The sequence below is a fragment of the Geotrypetes seraphini genome, chromosome 1 (genome assembly GCF_902459505.1).
Source record: "Geotrypetes seraphini chromosome 1, aGeoSer1.1, whole genome shotgun sequence".
In the NCBI taxonomy this organism is placed as follows: Eukaryota; Metazoa; Chordata; class Amphibia; order Gymnophiona; family Dermophiidae; genus Geotrypetes; species Geotrypetes seraphini.
In genome coordinates, this window is record NC_047084.1 from 330,590,657 (window position 1) to 330,610,812 (window position 20,156).

Here is a 20,156-nt window from a genome sequence, read left to right on the forward strand (position 1 = left end):
TCTGGCACTGTCCGGCCTCTCCGCTGCTGCCCTTCATGAACTGTTGGGTGGCGTGCCAGTTCCACGGGGAAAGGGGCATCTCCATCCAGGACCACGGCTTCTGACAGCTCATCTCCATCCCCCTGTGCATGGACATCGCCTACAACCTGACCATCATGGCCCTATATATTGAACATTTTTCCATAACTGGCATCATCAAAATAAAGCAGTAAAAGCCCAAACAAACCAAGTATGGTTGGGTTTCAGGCTAGCAAATTCTCTGGTGCCTTTCCAGTTACTGTTACTTGATAATTAACTGGAACTGCTGGGCCACAAGAACCAGGAGGATGCCAGCCTGGAGGTGCACCTGTTGTACCTGCTGGTGAAGGTGCACTGCTCATCAGAGCTCAAGTTTTTCCTCTGCTCCATGTACGCTCTGGTGTGTGCTTAAAGGTTGAAAGCAGTCAACCTTGGTCTCTTCTTTCGAATGGTTCTGCCCACCGGAAGCCAAACGTGTTCATCAGAGCCTTGCAGCGCAGCCCTGCCACACCCATTTGCAGATGGACCAGCACGGCGGGAAGGCCTGCTCCAGTACTGTGCACGCTGGATCGTACATGGAGCAGAGGAAAAACTTGAGCTCTGATGAGCAGTGCACCTTCATCAGCTTTGGAAAATGTATATAGCAGATGTCTTTGTATTGTGCTCAAAAGAAAAGGAAATGCATTTCTGGTTTTATTTCTACAGTGTTGAAATATTTGCTTACCCTTGCTGTGGCTGGTAGTGATCCCCAAGCACCGCCAGCAGAGATGGCCTGAACTCCCCTCCACCAAGCGCAACAGTTACTGGCAGCATCCATGAGCCTCTGAGATGCCAGCATCTGTGACTCAGGGACACTGCTGCCTGTCAAACTTGGCAAAAGGGACCCCCAGCCAACCGCAGAGAAAGTCCTCAGCTGACAGCTTGGGGGTCCTAATCAACTGAGTATTTATATTTTATATTTACATTAGAGGCTTTGGTAGAAACCCATTTACAAAGTATGTATTCTTCCCAATTAATATTTTCAAATTAATAAAATGTCTTTGCTTATTTGTAAATGGGTACCAGAGCCTTTAATTCAGTAGCATAATTAATTGAAATAACTATTTCTGAAGTTTATAGGGACAGGCGGGGACGGAGGGGATTCCTCGCGGGGATGGGTGGGGATGGAGGGGATTCCTCACGGGGATGTGTGGGGACGGAGGGATTCCTCGCGGGGATGGGTGGGGACGGGTGGAATTTTGGCGGGGATGGGTGAGATTTCTGTCCCCGTGCAACTCTCTAGTGCCAAGTGCTAATAAATATCACCTTTTGTTCTCGTGTCCCACTATCCTAACATTCAGCTTTCTAGTTAAGATGTTGGTGCCGTCTTTTCCTTTAAAATTATCTGTAATGGCACTGTAGACTCTAGCCTCCAATTGGTTGAATTTTTATGAATTAAAACATGGCCACTATCAAAACTTGAAATGAAAAACGATCTCTCTATATATATTCACATGTTTACAATCTCGTAAGTTTTAGCAGACTTCACATACACTCAGAATTGTGTAATTCAGCCAAGAGCCTAAGCTCCTATAGCCAAACCCACCACCCAATCACTGTGTATGGAATAGTAACTGAGGTTAAATAATGCAATATGGTGATTATTTAAAAAATCTTCAGTCACAGTAAAGTAACTTTTACTTAACATTCGGGGTATCAACGGGTTCTGACGTGGGCCACGTTTTGAAGATCTTTTTCAAGGAACCCAAAAGTAAGGGTAGATAATTAAACTGTATATTTGTATCAAGTGATTTGTATCAAGTGATACAAATGTGCGCTGTCATATGCGACCTTAATACAATTAAACAATAAAAAGCAGGGCAGGAATAAAAGGGGAGATTGTTTTTAAATTGAGCTCTGATCAAGCTGAAGTTACAGGAGAAAACTGAAATTTGTGGAAACATCAGAAGAGTACTTTCCCCTATAACAGCCTCTGGAAGAGCGTTCCAGATTTCTATCACTCTGGGTGAAAAAGAACTTCCTTACATTTGTATGAAATCTATCCCATTTTAACTTTAGAGAGTGCCCTCTCGTTCTCCCTACTTTGGAGAGGGTGAACAACCTGTCTTTATCTACTAAGTCAATTCCCTTCAATATCTTGAATGTTACGATCATGTCCCCTCTCAGTCTCCTCTTTTCAAGGGAGAAGAGGCCCAGTTTCTCTAGCCTCTCAATGTACAGCAACTCCTCCAGTCCCTTAACCATTTTTGTCGATCTTCTCTGGACCCTTTCGAGTAGTACTATGTCCTTTTGCATGTATGGCGACTAGTGTTGGACGCAGTATTCCAGGTGGGGGCGTACCATGGCCCAGTACAGCGGCATGATAACCTTCTCAGATCTGTTTGTGATCCCCTTCTTAATCATTCCTAGCATTCTGTTTGCCCTTTTTGCTGCCGCACATTGCGCGGACGATTTCAGTGGCTTGTCTACAAGTACTCCCAAGTCTCTTTCCTGGGGGCTCTCTCCGAGTATAGCACCGGATATCCTGTATTCGTGCATATGATTTTTGTTACCGACATGCATCACCTTGCACTTATGTTCTATCCTTTGTACTAATTCCATTGGACAGCTTCCCTACCTCTGTTTTGTGATACTATCAAAACATAGCATGTATACCATTACTGCTTCCTATTTTGTAGGTGGCACAGTAAGAGCTCACCTGCTAAGCCCTCAATAATTACTTAACACAGTGTCTCTCATTTTTTTTTAGCACCGGCACACTAAACGGAGGAATGTTTTTTGCAGTACATTATAACTGAAATTATAAAATTGCAGAAACAATAAAAATTTAAATTTCAGAGTTAAAGTTCTTTAAGCTATGTATAGGTAATTGTAACAACGGTGAAACTAAAGCAAATAGAATTGCTAATCAATGTGACGGATGTGATTGTTTTTGAGTGCAAATTAACTCAAAAAAGGCTCAATAATCGATAAGCAAACACACATTTCATCATCTACCATCTGCATTCATTCTCTCTTTTTTTTTTTTTCAATTTAATTTCTGTCAGAGCTGAAAATCCAGGTTCACAAAGATAGGAAGATCCAAATGGTAACAAAGCCTTGATTGCTTTGTTCAGGTTAGGATAACTACTGCATAAAAAATAAAAATAAAATTACTTGCCATTAGTTTTCAAGGACCAATCATGTCAAAGAATGATGCCTGTCTGGGTGGCTGTATCCTTACACACACAGGCACTCATAAAATTGACAGACTCTTGCGTATGTGATGTACATGTCATCTATTCTAGTGTATACTTATGAAGGGAATGTTTTAAAATAAAGTAAAATTCTGCAATCTCTCGTGGCACACTCAGAATCTCTTCAGGGCACACCACTATGCCTTGACACAGTTTGAGAGATCCTGACTTAAGGCATGGCAATGTGGTTGCACTAATTGATTTGCACTATCATGCCTACTCTCCACCCCCAGACATGCCTCCTCAGGGAAAAATAAAGAATGAGAGAGGGTGGAGGAGAAGGAACAGGAGAGGGAGGAGAGAGTGAAAGTAAAGGAGGAACATAAGAACATAAGAATTGCCGCTGCTGGGTCAGACCAGTGGTCCATCGTGCCCAGCAGGCGGTTCACGCGGTGGCCCTCTGTTCAAAGACCAGCACCATAACTGAGACTAGCCATACCTGTTAGAAGGGGGAAGAGGGGCACAAAGAATTGCAGGTAAAGGAAGAGAGGATCCATACAAGGTCAGTTTGCATGCAGCAATGCTGATGGGCAAGAATGTCCACTCTCCCCCTGACATGCCTCCCCACAAAATACAAAAAAGTAATTACCACATGGCAAAACTAATATGAAATGCTTTAGCAAGCCTGATAGAACTTAACGATATAGGGGATATGGAACCGGCAATCTAAAGGGGGATTTCCTTGAAACAGCTTATGGCGAAACATAGTCCTATGTCGGAATATGTACCCCTAGCCGTGTTTATTAGTTTTGTAGGGGAATTTCCTTGAAACATCTTATGGCAAAACATAGTCCTATATCGGAATATGTACCCCTAGCCGTGTTTATAAGATGAGTATTTATTTATTAATAACAATAAAGTAAATTAAAAAAACTTTAAATGCACTAAATGCACTAGCACTTTAAAGAATATTGGACCGATGAAGAAGTTGTTGTGTTGTTAATCTGTGTGTGGAGTTGCTATACACACAGTTACACCGCTGAGATCTAACGAAAAAAGTTTATTTAAGGTGGTTATCTATAGAGTTTTGCAACAGAGATAAACCTTAAATTTAAATATTGTTGAGTGGTGAAGCCTTGTTGAATCTTTTCTGGTAACTTTAGGTATGGCCAACTGAAACATGGTTTTAGTCCATGTGCCTAAATTAGGTGCAGATCCCCCTTATTCTATAACTACGTACACAAATTCAAGGAATGCCTGCAATCCATCCAGAAGTTGCCAGTTTCTATCCCCTTTATTGACGTGTATGTAAAATTTAGGCACAATTAAAACCAATTAACACTAGGGCATTAATTTGGTAGGATTTTTCTGCCCTATTCTTTTTTTTTTTCTTCTAGGTATAAGTTTTTCTGCACCACAGTAGGCGGGGAAACATTGTATCACCAAAGCTTCTGCTCAGGTTACAACTTCTGTCTCTGTGCAGACAGAAAATGTTACCTAGGCAGAGGGAGTAGTTCTATGTACTGTACATGCTGTCTTCAGCTTGAATCCCTCATGAAGGAAATAAAAGAACTGAGAGAGGAGGTGGCAAGATTGAGAAGCATCCAAAAGAATGAGATGTACCTCAATGAAATGGTTCATGAGGTGTCAAAGATTTCCAGTAGTGGAGAAGTAGAGGCTGTGCTGAGGGAAGATAACTAGACTCAGACTACAGAACTCTGCAAGATTGGTACTGTGACTACACCCGCCCTTGAACTGAAGAACCAGTATGCTGTCCTGGAAGTGGAGGAGATGAGAGCAATCCAAGGAGAGGAAGGACCAGAGCTTAAAATCCCAAAAAGTACTGGATCCGTAACCACTAGTAGGCATAAGGTAGTGGTAGTTGGCGATTCCCTTCTGAAGGGTACAGAAGCATCCATCTGCAGACCAGACATGATGTCATGAGAGGTATGCTGTCTGCTTGGAGCCAAAATCTAAGATGTTATGGAGTGCTTGCCGAGACTCATCAAGCCTGATGACTACTATCCGATGCTGCTCATCCACATTGGCACTAATGATACTGCCAGGTACCCCAGCGAACGTGTCAAAAGTGACTTTGTGGCTCTGGGAGAGAAGGTGAAGCAGTCAGGTGCGCAGATGGTATTCTCGTCCATCCTCCCTGTCGAGGGTAAAGGCCAGGGTAAAGAAGCTCACATCCTGGAGATGAATGCTTGGCTAAGTGGATGGTGTTGTTGAGAGTGTTTTGGCTTCCTAGACCATGGGATGATCTTCCAAGGACTACTGAGTAAGGATGGTATGCATCTATCAAAGAAGGGAAGACGTGTCTTTGCTAGCAGGCTGACTAATCTACTAAAGAGGGCTTTAAACTAGAAGTGATTAGGCAGGATGATCAAAGCTCCCGGGTGAGTATAAGCCCTCAGGTAAGTAAATCACTTAATACCTCTTCACGGATAGGAAAAGGGGGCAATGTCTGGAAAGCAATATATACCAATGCTCAAAGTATGGGAAAGAAGATTCTGGATCTAGAAGCTGTGATGGAAGAAGAGGAGTTGGATATAGTGGTGATCACTGAGTCGTGGTTCACAGAGAACCATGACTGGCATGTAGTTATATCGGGCTATAATCTATTCAGGAAAGACAGGTTAGGACGAAAAGGAGGAAGATTAGCGTTATACATATTAAAGCCACACCATTGCAGGATCTGCAGGGTGAGGAAGAGGCACTGTGGATCAATTTGGAAAGAGGGAATGATGAATATATTTACATTGGTGTGATATACAAGCCTCCTTCACAGATGGAAGAAGTAGATAGAGATTTAATAGTAGACATTCAGAATATATCTAAAAAAGGGAAAATATTGCTAATAGGTGATTTTAACATGCTGGATGTTGATTGGGGTATCTAGAAATAGGGAGATTCTGGATTCTCTACAAGGAGAACTGTTCCAGCAGTTGGTAATGGAACCCATTCGTGATGGGGTCATACTGGACTTAGTGCTTACAAACGGGGAAAGTGTTTCTGATGTTACAGTGGGTGATCATCTGGCATCCAGTGATCAGTGTATGGTACGGTTTAATATTAAGATGGGTATAGAGAGGGTTCATTTAAAAGCAAAGATTCTAGACTTTTAGAAAACTAACTTTATTCGGATGGGGGTTTGCATCAAGGAATTGTTATCTGGGTGGGAACATCTGGAAGGAATGAAAATGCGGTGGCCAAAACTGAAAGGTGCAATTGTAAGAGTGACAAACTCTTTGTGAGACAAGTAAGTAAAAGTAAGAGGAAAAGAAGGCCGCTTTGGTTTTCAAAAGTAGCAGCTGAGAAGGTAAGGAATAAGAGGTTAGCTTTCATAAACTACAAAAGATCGCAGAAAGAGGAAGACAGGCAAAAATATCTGGAAAAGTTAAGAGAGGCTGGTCTTATAGTCAGGAAAGCAAAGATGCAAATGGAAGAAAATATAGCTGACACGGTAAAATGGGGAGACAAGATATTTTATAGATATAATAGTGGTAAGAAAAAGTGCAAAATTGGCATTGTAAAACTCAAAGGTGAAGGGGAGGAATATGTAGAAGCTGATAAAGAAAAGGGCGAATTGCTTAACAGATATTTCTGTTCTGTGTTCACGGCTGAAATGCCGGAAGCAGGACCACAGAAGACAAACATGAATAGGGATGGAGGAGTAATAGGCCCTGATCGATTTTCAGAGGGTTGTGTTTGTGAGGAGCAAACTAAAATAAAGCTAGACAAAGCAATGGGGCCGGATGGTGTACATCCTAGAGTGCTGAAGGAACTTAGGGAAGTTCTGGTAGCTCCGCTGACTGAACTTTTCAACAAGTCTCTAGAGTCAGGAGTGGTACCAGAGGAATGGCGAAGGGCAGATGTGGTCCCTCTCAACAGAAGTGGAAGTAAGGAAGAAGTAGAGAATTAGAAGGCTGGCAAATCTGACTTCTGTGGTAAGAAAATTAATGGAAACACTTTTAAAACAGAGAATGGCCATGTTTCTGGAATCTTCAGGATTACAGGACTGGAGGCAACATAGAGGTAGGTCTTGTGAGACAAATCTGATCAATTTCTTTGACTGGGTGATCAGAAAATTAGATAGAGGATGTGTGCTAGATGTGGTGTAATTAGATTTTAACAAAGCCTTTGACAGTGTTCCAGACAGACGTCTAATAAATAAACTTAGTGCCCTCGGGATGGGTCTCAAAGTGATGGGCTGGGTCAAGAACTGGTTAAGTGGAAGGCAACAAAGGGTAGTGATTTATGGAGATCGCTCTGAGGAAAGGGATGTTACCAGTGGTGTGCCTCACAGTTCTGTTCTTGGGCCTGTTCTTTTAACATTTTTAGAAATGATATTGCTGAAGGGCTATCATAAGAACATAAGAAGTTGCCTCCGCTAAGACAGACCGGAGGTCCATCCTGCCCAGTGGTCCGCTCCCGCGGCGGCCCATCAGGCCCATTGCCTGAGCAGTGGTCCCTATTTACCTCTTGCTCCTATCCCTATAACCTACCTCTACTCCTATCGAGTAAGATTTGCCTCTTTGCGGATAATAGCAAAATCTGCAATAGAGTAAACACGTAGGATGGTATGAATAACATGAAGAAAGACCTGGCGAAGCTTGAAGAATGATATGAAATTTGGCAGCTAAAATTTAATGCTAAGAAATGGAAGGTCATGCATTTGGATTACAAAAACCAGAGGGAACGGTACAGATTAGGGAGTGAAGAGCTTATGTGTACGACAGAAAAGCATGACTTGGGTGTGATTGTATATGATGATCTTAAGGTGGCCAAACAGGTTGAAAAGGTGACGGCAAAAGCTAGAAGGATGCTAGGCTGCATAGGGAGAGGTATGGTTATTAGGAAAAAGGAGGTATTGATGCCCCTGTATAAGACTTTGGTGAGACCTCATTTAGAATATTGTGTACAATTCTGGAGGCTGCACCTTCAAAAAGATATAAAAGGATGGAGTCGGTCCAGAGGAAGGCTACTAAAATGGTATGTGGTCTTCATCATAAGGAGTATGGGGACAGACTTAAAGATTTCAATCTGAATCCAAGATGGCCGAATACTAGTAGGTCTGAGCACACTCTCCCCAAGCTCGGCTTACTTATCTTACTTTTTTTTTGGTAAAATTCTACCTTGTTTAGCTATGCTGAAGAGGAGAGGAAGGAGCACTGGTGGAGCCTCACAGCGCTCTCGAACGGCTGTCTTCGGCAACATTGAAGAGCTTGTCCGGAGAATGCAGCAAACGCCAACAACATCGTCGGGGAGTTCCCTGCAGGAGGCGCGCAGTGGTGGCGAGTCTGCGTCGTTCTCCATGGGGCCAGAAACATCTCTAAGCCCCGACGTGAGAGCACCTCCCCCACGCCCTCAGTCCACCAGTTCGCCGCGAGCGGAGGCACTCCCGGAAGTTGGAGTTTTCCTCCTCCCGGAGGCTCAGGAGATCAAAAGGGGAACTGTGTTGCCGGGGCCCTTGCTGCTGCAGGGAAGCCCGATTGCGGAGACTGAGGAGGAAGCGGAGGGGGAAGCAGGAACCAAACAGGATGTTGGAAGAGACAGTTTGCCAGTGGGTGAGCTAAATCAACCTAAGTTACACTATCTTCAAATAGAGAGGTCCCAGGAGGTAACATTAGATTCTTTGTGGGATTTAGTGGCTAACTTGGCAAAGTCTATAAGTCCACAGTTACAACAATTTGAAAATAAATTTAACAAACATGAGACTGAAATTAAAGATTTGAAAAGAGAAATTGAGGACTCTAAGACCTCAATACAGAATGTATTTCAAGATATAAAGGTTTCTAAACAAACTATTGAGACATTAATTAAAGATAATACTGATTTAAGAAGGAAAATGGAGGTAATGGAAAATTTTTCCCGGAATAACAATCTTAGGCTGATTAATTTTCCTAAGGTGCCTATGATAGCCCCTAGAGAAATGCTTAAGCGTTATATGATTGAAATATTGGAGCTTTCTGAAGAAACATTACCACCATTTACAAAAGTTTATTACCTTCCAAATAAGAAATTGCAACAGCAACAACAACAACAGAATACGGGACAGGACTCTATGAATTTATCTAATATTCTGGAAACATCGGATAAAGAATTGGTGGAACCAGCAACTTTACTCATAACAGTAGCGCTCGCGCCAGATAAAAACTGGTTGCTGAGACTTTTCTTTAAGAATAAACAAAAAGAATTTCTAGGTTGTAAAATACAGATGTTCCCAGATTTGGCCAAGGAGACCCAGCGGAGGAGACGTGAATTTTTGCTAAGGAAACCTGGTGTTATGGCTCTAGGGGCTACGTTTTACTTGCGACATCCATGTAAATGTGTAATTAATTATCGTTCACATAAATTTGTCTTCTTTGAGCCATCTCAACTGACAACCTTTCTATCAACTTCAAGTTTGGAGAAAGGTGGAATATGAGTGCTTAGATTAAGGAAAGGTGTATTTTCAGTCTACTAGTAATAATTTACTTAATTTAATTTATCTCAGTATTACTTGCCCACCATCCACCTTGGATCCTATTTGTGGACTTGAGTAGAGATTTAGCTTATATTTGATGTTTGATTGAAGTATTATGTTTAATTATTAATTCTTTAGCTGAATTTCCTTTCTGTACAAGTTATGCTTGATTATATTGAAAAATTCAATAAATATATATAAATATAAAGATCTCAATCTGTATACTTTGGAGGAAAGGCAGGAGAGGGGAGATATGATAGAGATGTTTAAATACCTACATAATGTAAATGCACATGAGTCGAGTCTTTAATTTGAATGGAAACTCTGCAATGAAAGGGCATAAGATGAAGTTAAGAGGTGATAGACTCCGGAGTAATCTAAAGAAATATGCATGGGACAATCTCCCAGAAGAGGTGGTGGAGACAGAGACTGTGTCTGAATTCAAGAGGGTCTTGGATAGGCATGTGGGATCTCTCGGAGAGAGAAAAAGATAATGGTTACTGCGGATGAGCAGACTAAATGGGGCCATTTGACCTTTATCTATGTTTCTAATAAGAGAATGACATAAATATGGTTCAATCAATGATCTGTAACAATGTCAAAAACACAGAATTTTGTTTCTGCAAATTGTCACAACGAAATAAGATAACACTATTTTCAGCTACTGTGGTAAAATAACGCTCAGAATTTAGAAAGTTGATTGGCTGGGCTGAAAATTTTTCAGCACCCCTTCGTATCTATCTATCTATTTGTCTATTTATCTGTCTAAATACTATATATTAATACCATGTAGATAAAGACAGAGAAAAATCAACATTGGTACATCAGATTGATTGCTGCCAAACTATTCTGGGTCCTTATGACTTGCAGTAAATTGAATGAAAGTGAGCTGTAATTCCATGATATGTTTTCTTCGTAAATCAAAATTCAGAATTGTACTTTTTATTAACTAGAATCCAAGCTACATCACTGATAGTCTTGAGGTAACAACAGTAAACAGTTTAATATAGCCCAATGCTATGTGCTTGTGTGAAGCAGACAGTAAATATATTACTATACACCACAGAGATATTAACCAGCATAAGTAATAGCACAAAATTACAGTAATTTTATTTTGGCTGTCAAATGGTGAGAGACAATCTCCAATAAGTAACAAAGCGATGGAAAAGGCAGCGTTGTCTGAAATGACAATTTTTTTTTTGTTCTCCCTTATAGACAGTCACACTCAAGAGCAGTTTAAGGAGTATGTAATTCCAGAAGTTTCCTGTCGTAATCAAATGTGCAGTGCCACAGAAGGGAGGGAGCTCTACACTGTGACCAAAACCACTTTGAACTCAAGAACACAGAGTTTAGTGATTCACTGGAGTGATCAGGCTGTGTATTTTCAAGACACATGTTGGTACTTTTCTACTGCTATTCCAAGTTCTCCAAGGGAATATTTTATTTAGGGGAAAAACAACAAAACAACCTTTATTTTCCTTCCATTTGTTCATGCGCCCCAGGTTTTGCTATGATTCATTATCAACAGCTTCTCTGTAATTATTCACTAGGTGGTTGTTTCCATATTTAGATGTCTGTAAATTAAATCCTTTTAGTCATTTCATCTCCAACTTCATTTGCATTTTAATTCATTAATTGCTCTATATTACTATACACCCTCAAAGGTCAGTGGCTTGCGGTGACATGTACAACAGGGGATTCAGTAAATCTGTCAAGCAACAAGAGGGGTTTGGCAGCCCCTACACCAGGGGTGTCAAAGTCCCTCCTCGAGGGCCACAATCCAGTCGGGTTTTCAGGATTTCCCCCATGACTATGCATGAGATTTATTCGCATGCACTGCTTTCATTGTAAGTTAATAGATCTCATGCATATTCATGGAGGAAATCCTGAAAACCCGACTGGATTGCGGCCCTCGAGGAGGGACTTTGACACCCCTGCCCTATACAGTACTACCCACTCTCACAAAAACAAGAGGGGTTCAGCAGCTCTGTGCAGTTCTTCCTACCACCCTACCTCCCACTCTAGGAATTGTAGAGTTTAGTTAATTGCGTACGTTTGGTTATTTAAAAGCAGAATATAAACACGGAGAGGGAATTGGTGGAGTGTCACTTTCGTACTATATATAAAGCATATTTCTCACAATGGCTAGCTTTTCTTGCCAGTTCTAAGGACATACCCCCAATATCACAAATATAGTGTAGAAGAAAATTCATTTGTTCATAGTATATGGCAGTGTAGAAGGATAAAAGCTTTTTGGCTGGTACCATTTCATTATTTGCAATTTGTACTGGGACATCTACTTAGATTCCTCAGAGAGAGGCTAATATTTAATAATCCTGTTTCCTTGGGAGAGGGGGGCTTGAGGGGCAGGGGAAAAACATTTTTTGGGGAAATCATACATGCCTGGAAAAAATATATACTAAACCATTGGCTGCAGCCTGCTCCTCCATATTGTGGAACTGGAGGAATAGACTTCACTCTCTGATGCTTTGGGAGTCCTAAGGGGCTAGACCAGACATGGGCAACTCCGGTCTTTGAGGGCCAGAACCCAGTCGGTTTTCAGGATTTCCCCAATGAATATGCTTGAGATCTATTTGCATGCACTGCTTTCAATGCATATTCATTGGGGAAATCCTGAAATCCCGATGGGATTGCGGCCCTCGAGGACCAGAGTCGTCCATGGTCTGGGCTAGACACTAGATCCTCTCCAAGAAGATATAACAGTTTTATGGCCATATGGGATCTTTAAATGCAGCAGATTTCTTCTAAAGCATGAAGTCAAGTACTGAATAGATTTCAAGAATTAATAAGATGATTGTTGATATTGATTGGGCTTTCTCTAAGGGGGGAGGGGGAAAGAGTTGGGAATGAATAGGTTGATTTATAAGAATCCTAAGAAAAAGGGATTTGAGGTTGTAACAGTAAAGGCCTCAAAACACTGTTCTGACTATATGACTCATTTTAGAACATAAGAATTACTGCTGCTGGGTCAGACCAGTGGTCCATTGTGCCCAGCAGTCCGCTCACGCGGCGGCCCCCCAGGTCAAAGACCAGTCGTTGTACTGTACATTAGGGGAGTAAGGGAAGGGGTTGAATTTTGATAATTTAGTGAATGATGATTGTCTTTTGTGGTTTATCTTTCAATAAGAAGATTTTGAAATAAAAATACACAGAACAGCAGCTGCACTTGTGCTGGCACTTCCATTTTTGTTAAGACATCTACACAGTATTGGTGTTACCTTCCATCTGTGTTTTAAAGTTGCAGATACTTGTTCTAACTCTGTGGTGAAGCCAGATCAGCCATTTTGGATGGGCCCACAGTTAATATGGTTGGACCTTTCCAAATGTGACCAGGCAGCTCTCCTTTTCTCTAACCTCCCCACCGCAGAACTGTCACCAATGGTAGCAATGATTCATACTCGCTCCTTGTGCCAGCTCTGCAGGTTTATCTTTGCTATGTCCAGTCACTGAGGTGACAAGATGTGATGTCAGAAAGGGTGAAACATGGCAGAAAAAAAGACTATAGAACGAGCACAAGCAACAAATATGAATCACTGCTGACTCCAGTGATGAATCTGAGATAGAGGGAGGGTTCAAAGAAAGGGGGAGCAACCAGGCCACAGAAGCAGGAGGGACAGATGTTGGATCTGGGGATGGAGGCATGAGGGAGAGGGGAGCGAGATGGCAGCCTCTGAAGTGTTTTGGGATCTCTTTGACCATCAGACGAGGCGGGCCTGTGCTCACCCCTAGCTACAGCACTGTTCTGTCTGCAGAAAAAACCCCAAGGCATTTAAATCACAAAAAAGGCATGAAATCCTCTCATCCAACCCTTCTATACTGCCCCAGACCTGACAAAATATTTCTTGTGTTGTGTGCATGCACCAAAAGCTACTGTTTCCTTCTATGCAGTTTGGAAAAATTCTTAATAGTCTCATTACCATTAATTTTAATGCAGTATGTGGTCATGTGTACTATATTCCTGAATTCCTCCAGGGTAATCACATAGTTAGGCTTATGGTGGCATCAACCAAGTCCTTATTGATCTCAAGGCCTTATTGATCAAATCAGTTCAGCATGACATACATTTCATAAAACTCTTCCCCCACCCAACACTCCTGTTTACTGCACGGTGATGTACTTACTGGATGGAGTTTTCAATGCGTGAGATTGTGAGAAAAGCTGCTAGATTTGCTGTGTAAGATGAGATGACAATCAAAGCAAAAAGCCACCAGGCTCCCATCATCATTCGGGTTGCCAGAGTGGTATAGGGGACTTCTCCTCCTGTTAGAGCAAAACAGAAAGAAAAGGGGAAAAAAAAAACCAACCCTTATCACTTGTATCCAGTCTCCAGACCTAGAACATTTGAATAAAAAGCCGCTTTCAAGGTTAATAAAGGAAATGCCAGTGCTGGTTTCTCTGCTTGTTATCAGTACAGGATTTATAACCAGATCTGTGCTGGTGACCGTCATGCCTCTGTCATAAATTATTCAGTTTCCCCATGAACTGAACTTAATTGCAGTACTATAATTAAATCACTCCCTTGGTGTCATTTACTCTTAATTTACTTAGAACCTGTGATGATTAATGACCATATAAATGTGGAGGAGGGAGCATGGAGCACTGAACAATGAGGCAGGAGAAATCTTGCGATACAGGTTCAAACCCGCTTCCCCTTGTCCCCGAACAACCCTTATCAAGTTGCGCTATCTTCTTGTTTTATCTTCTTGCGGTGGGCCAATATTAACACTACAGTGCAGACCCCCAAACAGCACGCCACCCATTTCCTCTCTCCAGAACTCGCTCTGAGCATCCAGAATGTTAAGGGGGCTCTTTTACAAAGCTGTGCTCAGAAACGGGTTTAGAGTGTCCTTACTCAGAACTTCCCCATGCCCAAGCCCATTTCTAACGCAGCCATCAAAAAGGGTTTTGTTTTTTTTTTCTGTTTCCAGAATATGTTGCCATGCGCTTTTAGTATTAGCGCACAGGAGTGTAAAAAATAATTCCCGTGGGAGCACTTATCGCCTCCTGTTTTGCTGATTAGTGCCTCCACGCCCATTCTCCACCCCTGCCACACACCCTCCCCCAATTTTTTAAAATAATTACCATGTGCTTAGCGCATGCAGATGGGCAAAAACAAATGCAGACCGCTTCAACACAGCCCACGTTAGACCATGCTTGCTGCATTAATACTTTGAGTGCAACTTGATCTAAAATTGCTTAAATCAGTGGTTCCCAAAACTGGTCCTGGAGGTACCCCAGCCAGCCAGGTTTGCAGGATATCCATAATGAATATTCATGAGAGAGAGTTGTATGCACTGCCTCCACTGCATGCAAATTTTTCTCCTGAAAACCCAACTGGTTGGGGTGCCTCTAAGATCAGGTCTGGGAATCGCTGGCATAAATCACAGTCTTAACTAAACACAGCTGAATTTGCTCTGTGCTTGATTTTAGAAGGTCAGGTTGTAAAATCAGTGATCGTGACAAGCATCCTGGGATCTATTACCAATCAGGAGACAGGATCTCTATCTAGTCTCGTATCCGAATGGTATCATACACAGCAGCCCTGTGCAACCTAACACATTGCTGGATCATTAGTTCAGCACTGACCGTTAGAGCATCCATTAGAAAGTCATCAAAAACACTTTCCTCAGCAGGCATGTATGTTGGACATCTTCCAAGCACATGCTGTGAGCAGTAATGTCCTTGCCTAAGTTCTGATACTGCATCAGATTAAAGGCTTCGTTTCTATGACTGTAAGCCATTCCTGATAAAAAACCACTTCTCTGCTCCTCTGTTGCTGACTTGCTCATGAATTGGTAGAAATCACCCAGAAGCCGTCATACTGACTGATTTGCATTTTCTAGAAAATTAATCCATACATTTAAGACAAATTCTTCAACTCCATGCAGGCTCATTATTTTGGCAAAATGTTTATAATCTGCTTTTGCAAGCTCACTTCATATTATAGATTATTCCTATTTGATTGTTTGCTTTGGTTTGTCCCTCTTAGCACATGTGTGTCTTATGTTAAACATGGTGGTATTAAAGCTGTAATCAAGAGATACTCTACAGTAGTTTCTCAAGTCGGTCCTGGAGTATCCTCCTGTCAGTCAGGCTATCAGAATATCCAAAATGAATATGCATAAAAGAGATTTGCATATAATGGAGGTAGTTTATGCAAATAATCTCATGCATATTCATGGCAGATAGCCCGAAAACCTCACTGGCAAAGACCGACTTGAGAAACACTACTCCACAGACACATACCAAGTCCTGTAAATTGAACTCTGTTCTTATATTTGCATTTCCATCCAAACATCAATGAACTTAGAGGGTAATTCTATACAGTATGCACTAACAATTATGTGCTGGCTGGTTACATGTGTAAATCATATTATGGCGCTTTAGCAGCAGTCCTGTCTTTGGAGTAGTATAAGGGAGTCTTAGGAGAGAGTTAGAGCTCAGAAGAACATAAGAACATAAGAACATAAGCAGTGCCTCCGCCAGGTCAGACCATAGGTCCATCATGCCCAGCAGTCCGCTCCCGCGGCGGCCCAAACAGGTCACCTGTCTGAATCACCAGAAGGGGCCCCCTTGCCACCCTGGTTTCCCATTGAAGTCCTATCTTCCCATCGAAGTCCTAACCCTCCGGTTTTGCACATGCACGACCTGGTCGGGTTTCTATACTTATTTCCTGGATACTTTTCTCAGTATCCCACGATCCCTTTGTCCCTCAGGAATCCGTCCAATCCCTGTTTGAATCCCTGTACCGTCCTCTGCCCGAGAAGGAAGAAAATCCAGAGTAGAATCCCAATGATTGGAAGGAGTTTTAGTGTCCGCTAGGCACATGGAAAACACCAAAGGGAAGCAGGTTCCAGATACCAAAACACTAGCTGACATTCGCGGGAGGGGACTCAGGCGATGAGTTGGAGCAGGAGTCCCCAACCACCAGGCCGCGGACCAGCACTAGACCGTTGGCTATGAAGAACCGGGCCACACAGAGTTTTTTTTATTTTATTTATATTACAGACAGTCCCTGGATTCTGGCTAACCCAAGACGTCCAAAGTCAGAGGCGGAGAAATGGCCATTTTCAAAAACGGCAAAAAGACATCCCAATTTTTTTTTTTCTTCTTTCTTTTTTGAAAATTGTTTACTTAGACATCTTGGCCACCAGGGAGTCCGACCTTAGGATGTCCAACTTTGTTTGCCATTTTTGACCACAAAAACATCCAAGTTCAAATTGTACAAATCCAGAGCTTTTGGACGGGGTTGGGGCCAGGATTGGAATGGACTAGCCACATAGACATGCCAATAGAGCAGTGGGGTATCTCTCGCTATCAGGGAATTAAACAAAAACAAATCAGGAGGCTTCAGATTATTCAAAACAATGCAGTGAAAAATAGAGGCAGGTTTCAAATAAAACCTAATACCAAAAGACTGCCATACAAGTTGATTTAGGACATTAAACTACAGTTAATTATTCATTTCACTAAAGGTGTCTACAGTTAATTATTCATTTCACTAAAGGTACCAATACCTAAAACTCATACATAAAGCAGCTTTAATTGGGAAAAAATTAGAGAGAATCATCATTCTTACATATGCAATCTGTATTTCTCAAAATCTGTGCACTTGCGAAAGTCATTGTTGTCAAGTAATTTGAGGTGAGTTCAAAGGAAGAATAGACTGTTGAAAGTAATTGTCTGCCTTTCAGGATAAAACACGCAGGCGGGAGCTATTTTCAGAAGCTGAGTTACACTTTTGTCTGAGTCTGTCTTGTCCTGTTTGAGTATCTGTTATTTCAGGGACAAGTTTCTTCAGTTTTGCAATCAACATTATTAACTCACAGAGACCCAGTGTTGTAATATTACAACATCACATTTAAGGCTACAAAATAAACCCTCCCCCATTTTTTTTTCTTTTTAAAACTTCATGTACATTACTAATAGAACCTATTGTTCAGTTCTGCAACACCATTGGATGGTTGAATGTGTAAATAGGTCTGTTTATCTGGCCATGAAGTCATACAACCCTGTTGCCTGCTTTGGAGTATATCATCTTGTTGTTTTGGACGGGATACATCAGGACTAAAGTAAGTAAAAAGCTTGAAATATTTTTTTATGTGATCATTAATATGTGTAGATCATGCAGATTTTATGACATCATTGAATATACTGATTTTAAGAGATTTAGAGCTGGTTATTTCTATGTTGTAATTTTACAACAGTGGGTCAAAGTGATAGCAAGGTTTTGTCTGCACTCCCCTGAGACCCAGTGTTGTAATATTACAACATCACATTTAAGGCTACAAAATAAACCCTCCCCCATTTTTTTTCTTTTTAAAACTTCATGTACATTACTAATAGAACCTATTGTTCAGTTCTGCAACACCATTGGATGGTTGAATGTGTAAATAGGTCTGTTTATCTGGCCATGAAGTCATACAACCCTGTTGCCTGCTTTGGAGTAATGATGTCCATTCCCTCTGCACACCACTGGAGTACTTTCAGAAGTTTGTGACAGAAGATATGATCATCGCTCTGGCAGATAACACAAATCAGTACAGTTTTCAGAAGAAAGGATCATCTATAAACACAAACACAAAGGAAATAGAGCAGATGATTGGCATGTATCTGAAGATGGGTCTTGTCCAAATGCCTGGAGTCCGTATGTACTGGGAAGCAGACACAAGATACAGTCCTGTCGCTGATGTAATGTCACGAAACAGATTCCAGTCTCTGTTGACATCATTACATTTTGTGAACAATCTAACCGTGTCTGAGATGGAACAAAAAAGTGACAAACTCTGGAAACTCAGACCATGGCTTGATGCTTTCAGAGAGAAATGCCTAAAAGTGGTCCCTGAAGAACATAACTCTGTTGATGAAATGATGATCCCTTTCAGGGGGAAATTCAGCAGCATCAAACAGTACATGCGTGGCAAGCCAAACCCATGGGGGTTCAAGCTGTGGGCAAGGACTGGAATCTCTGGTATACTTTGTGATTTTGATGTGTACCAAGGCAGTGTGAATGGAATACGGGCAAGATCTGAACTTGGACTATTAGGGGATGTTGTGATGAAACTTGCTTCCACACTTCCACATAGTCACAACTACAAGATCTATGCAGACAACTTTTTCACCAGCATCCCATTGATAGTTAGGCTGCTGGATTGTGGAATTCATTACACAGGAACAGCCAGACAAGTGCGCCTTCCAAACTGTAATCTTGAGGATGAGAAAAGCTTGAAGAAAAAGGGAAGAGGAAGCTTTGATGTCAGAGTGGAGTCAAATCACAACATTTGTGCTGTGAAATGGTTTGACAACAGACAGGTTACACTTGTGTCTTCCTTTGCTGGCCCACAACCAGTGGAGAAGATTCAACGCTGGGACAAAACTGCCAAAAGATTTGTTGAAGTTGAGAGGCCTTATATCGTGGCTGCCTATAACAAATTCATGGGCGGAGTGGATTTGTTAGACTCATTTGCAGCAAAATACAAGTTTCCACTGAAGTCCTACCGCTGGTACCTTTACATCTTCTGGCACACCATTAACCTAGCTGTGATCAATGCTTGGCTCCTGTACAAAAGGGACTGCAAAGCTTTGGATATCCCAAAGAAACAGATGCTAAACAGGAGAATGTTTCAGGCCCAGTTGGCATCTTCTCTTATCCTGATCGGAACGGCTGGGTCAGTGTCAAAGCGAGGGCGACCATCTGCAAGCCCAGTTTCATCAAGAGGGGGCACCTTGACTTCCCAAAAGAGGCAGTTTACAGATGATGGAGGTTCTTCAGCTGCCATGACAGCCAAAAAGTCAAATGCACACCCTCCAAAGGAAGTTTGCAAGGACATGATTGGACATTTTCCCATCAAAGCCGATAGAGGACGGTGCCGACACTGTGCAAAAGGCTATACCAACACACTTTGCAGGAAGTGCAATGTTCGCCTGTGCTTTTCAGAGCAAAATAACTGTTTTTGGAACTACCATAACTGAATAAATGAACAAATAAAACATGCACATATAGGGCTCGATTCACAAAACCGTGCTATGAAGATAGCACAAGTGCTATTTCATAGCGTGGCCGTTTTTACCCGTATTTGCGCTAACATGAAATTTTTTGTGCAAAAACACAAAATTTCTTGATTACCGCTGATAGAAGTCAATGGGCGCTTCACAGGGAAAAATTTGCGTTTTTATATGATACTCATTTTTTGTATTAAATTGATAATAAAAATTACTTTTTTCTTTATTATACTATTGTTGTTGTGTATATACATAAACTTAGGTGGGTCTTTATAAGCTGTAAAGTACAAATAAACTTTTAATTATTCCTTACATGTGTTCAGAGAGAGAGTGACACTATTGAAATTCTGCTACCTTACAGGCCCAGCGTTGCAATTTTACAACATCCTCCCCAAAAGTTACTAAAATGTCAAAATAAAAAAAAACAACACTGATTTAGGGATCACAAGCCTCCTATAACAACATGT

The 20,156-nt window shown here is 41.6% G+C and overlaps 1 protein-coding gene across 3 annotated transcripts in view; it reads right to left on the minus strand.

The window, feature by feature from the left end:
- The window catches only part of GRID2 (glutamate ionotropic receptor delta type subunit 2), a 2,335,100-nt gene that overhangs the window by 372,137 nt on the left and 1,942,807 nt on the right, over positions 1 to 20,156 (minus strand). For all 3 annotated transcript variants that reach the window (XM_033958336.1, XM_033958346.1, XM_033958356.1), the window contains one exon: positions 13,809 to 13,947. In XM_033958336.1, the coding sequence (XP_033814227.1) occupies positions 13,809 to 13,947 (139 nt within the window). The remainder of the gene's footprint in view (positions 1 to 13,808; positions 13,948 to 20,156) is intronic.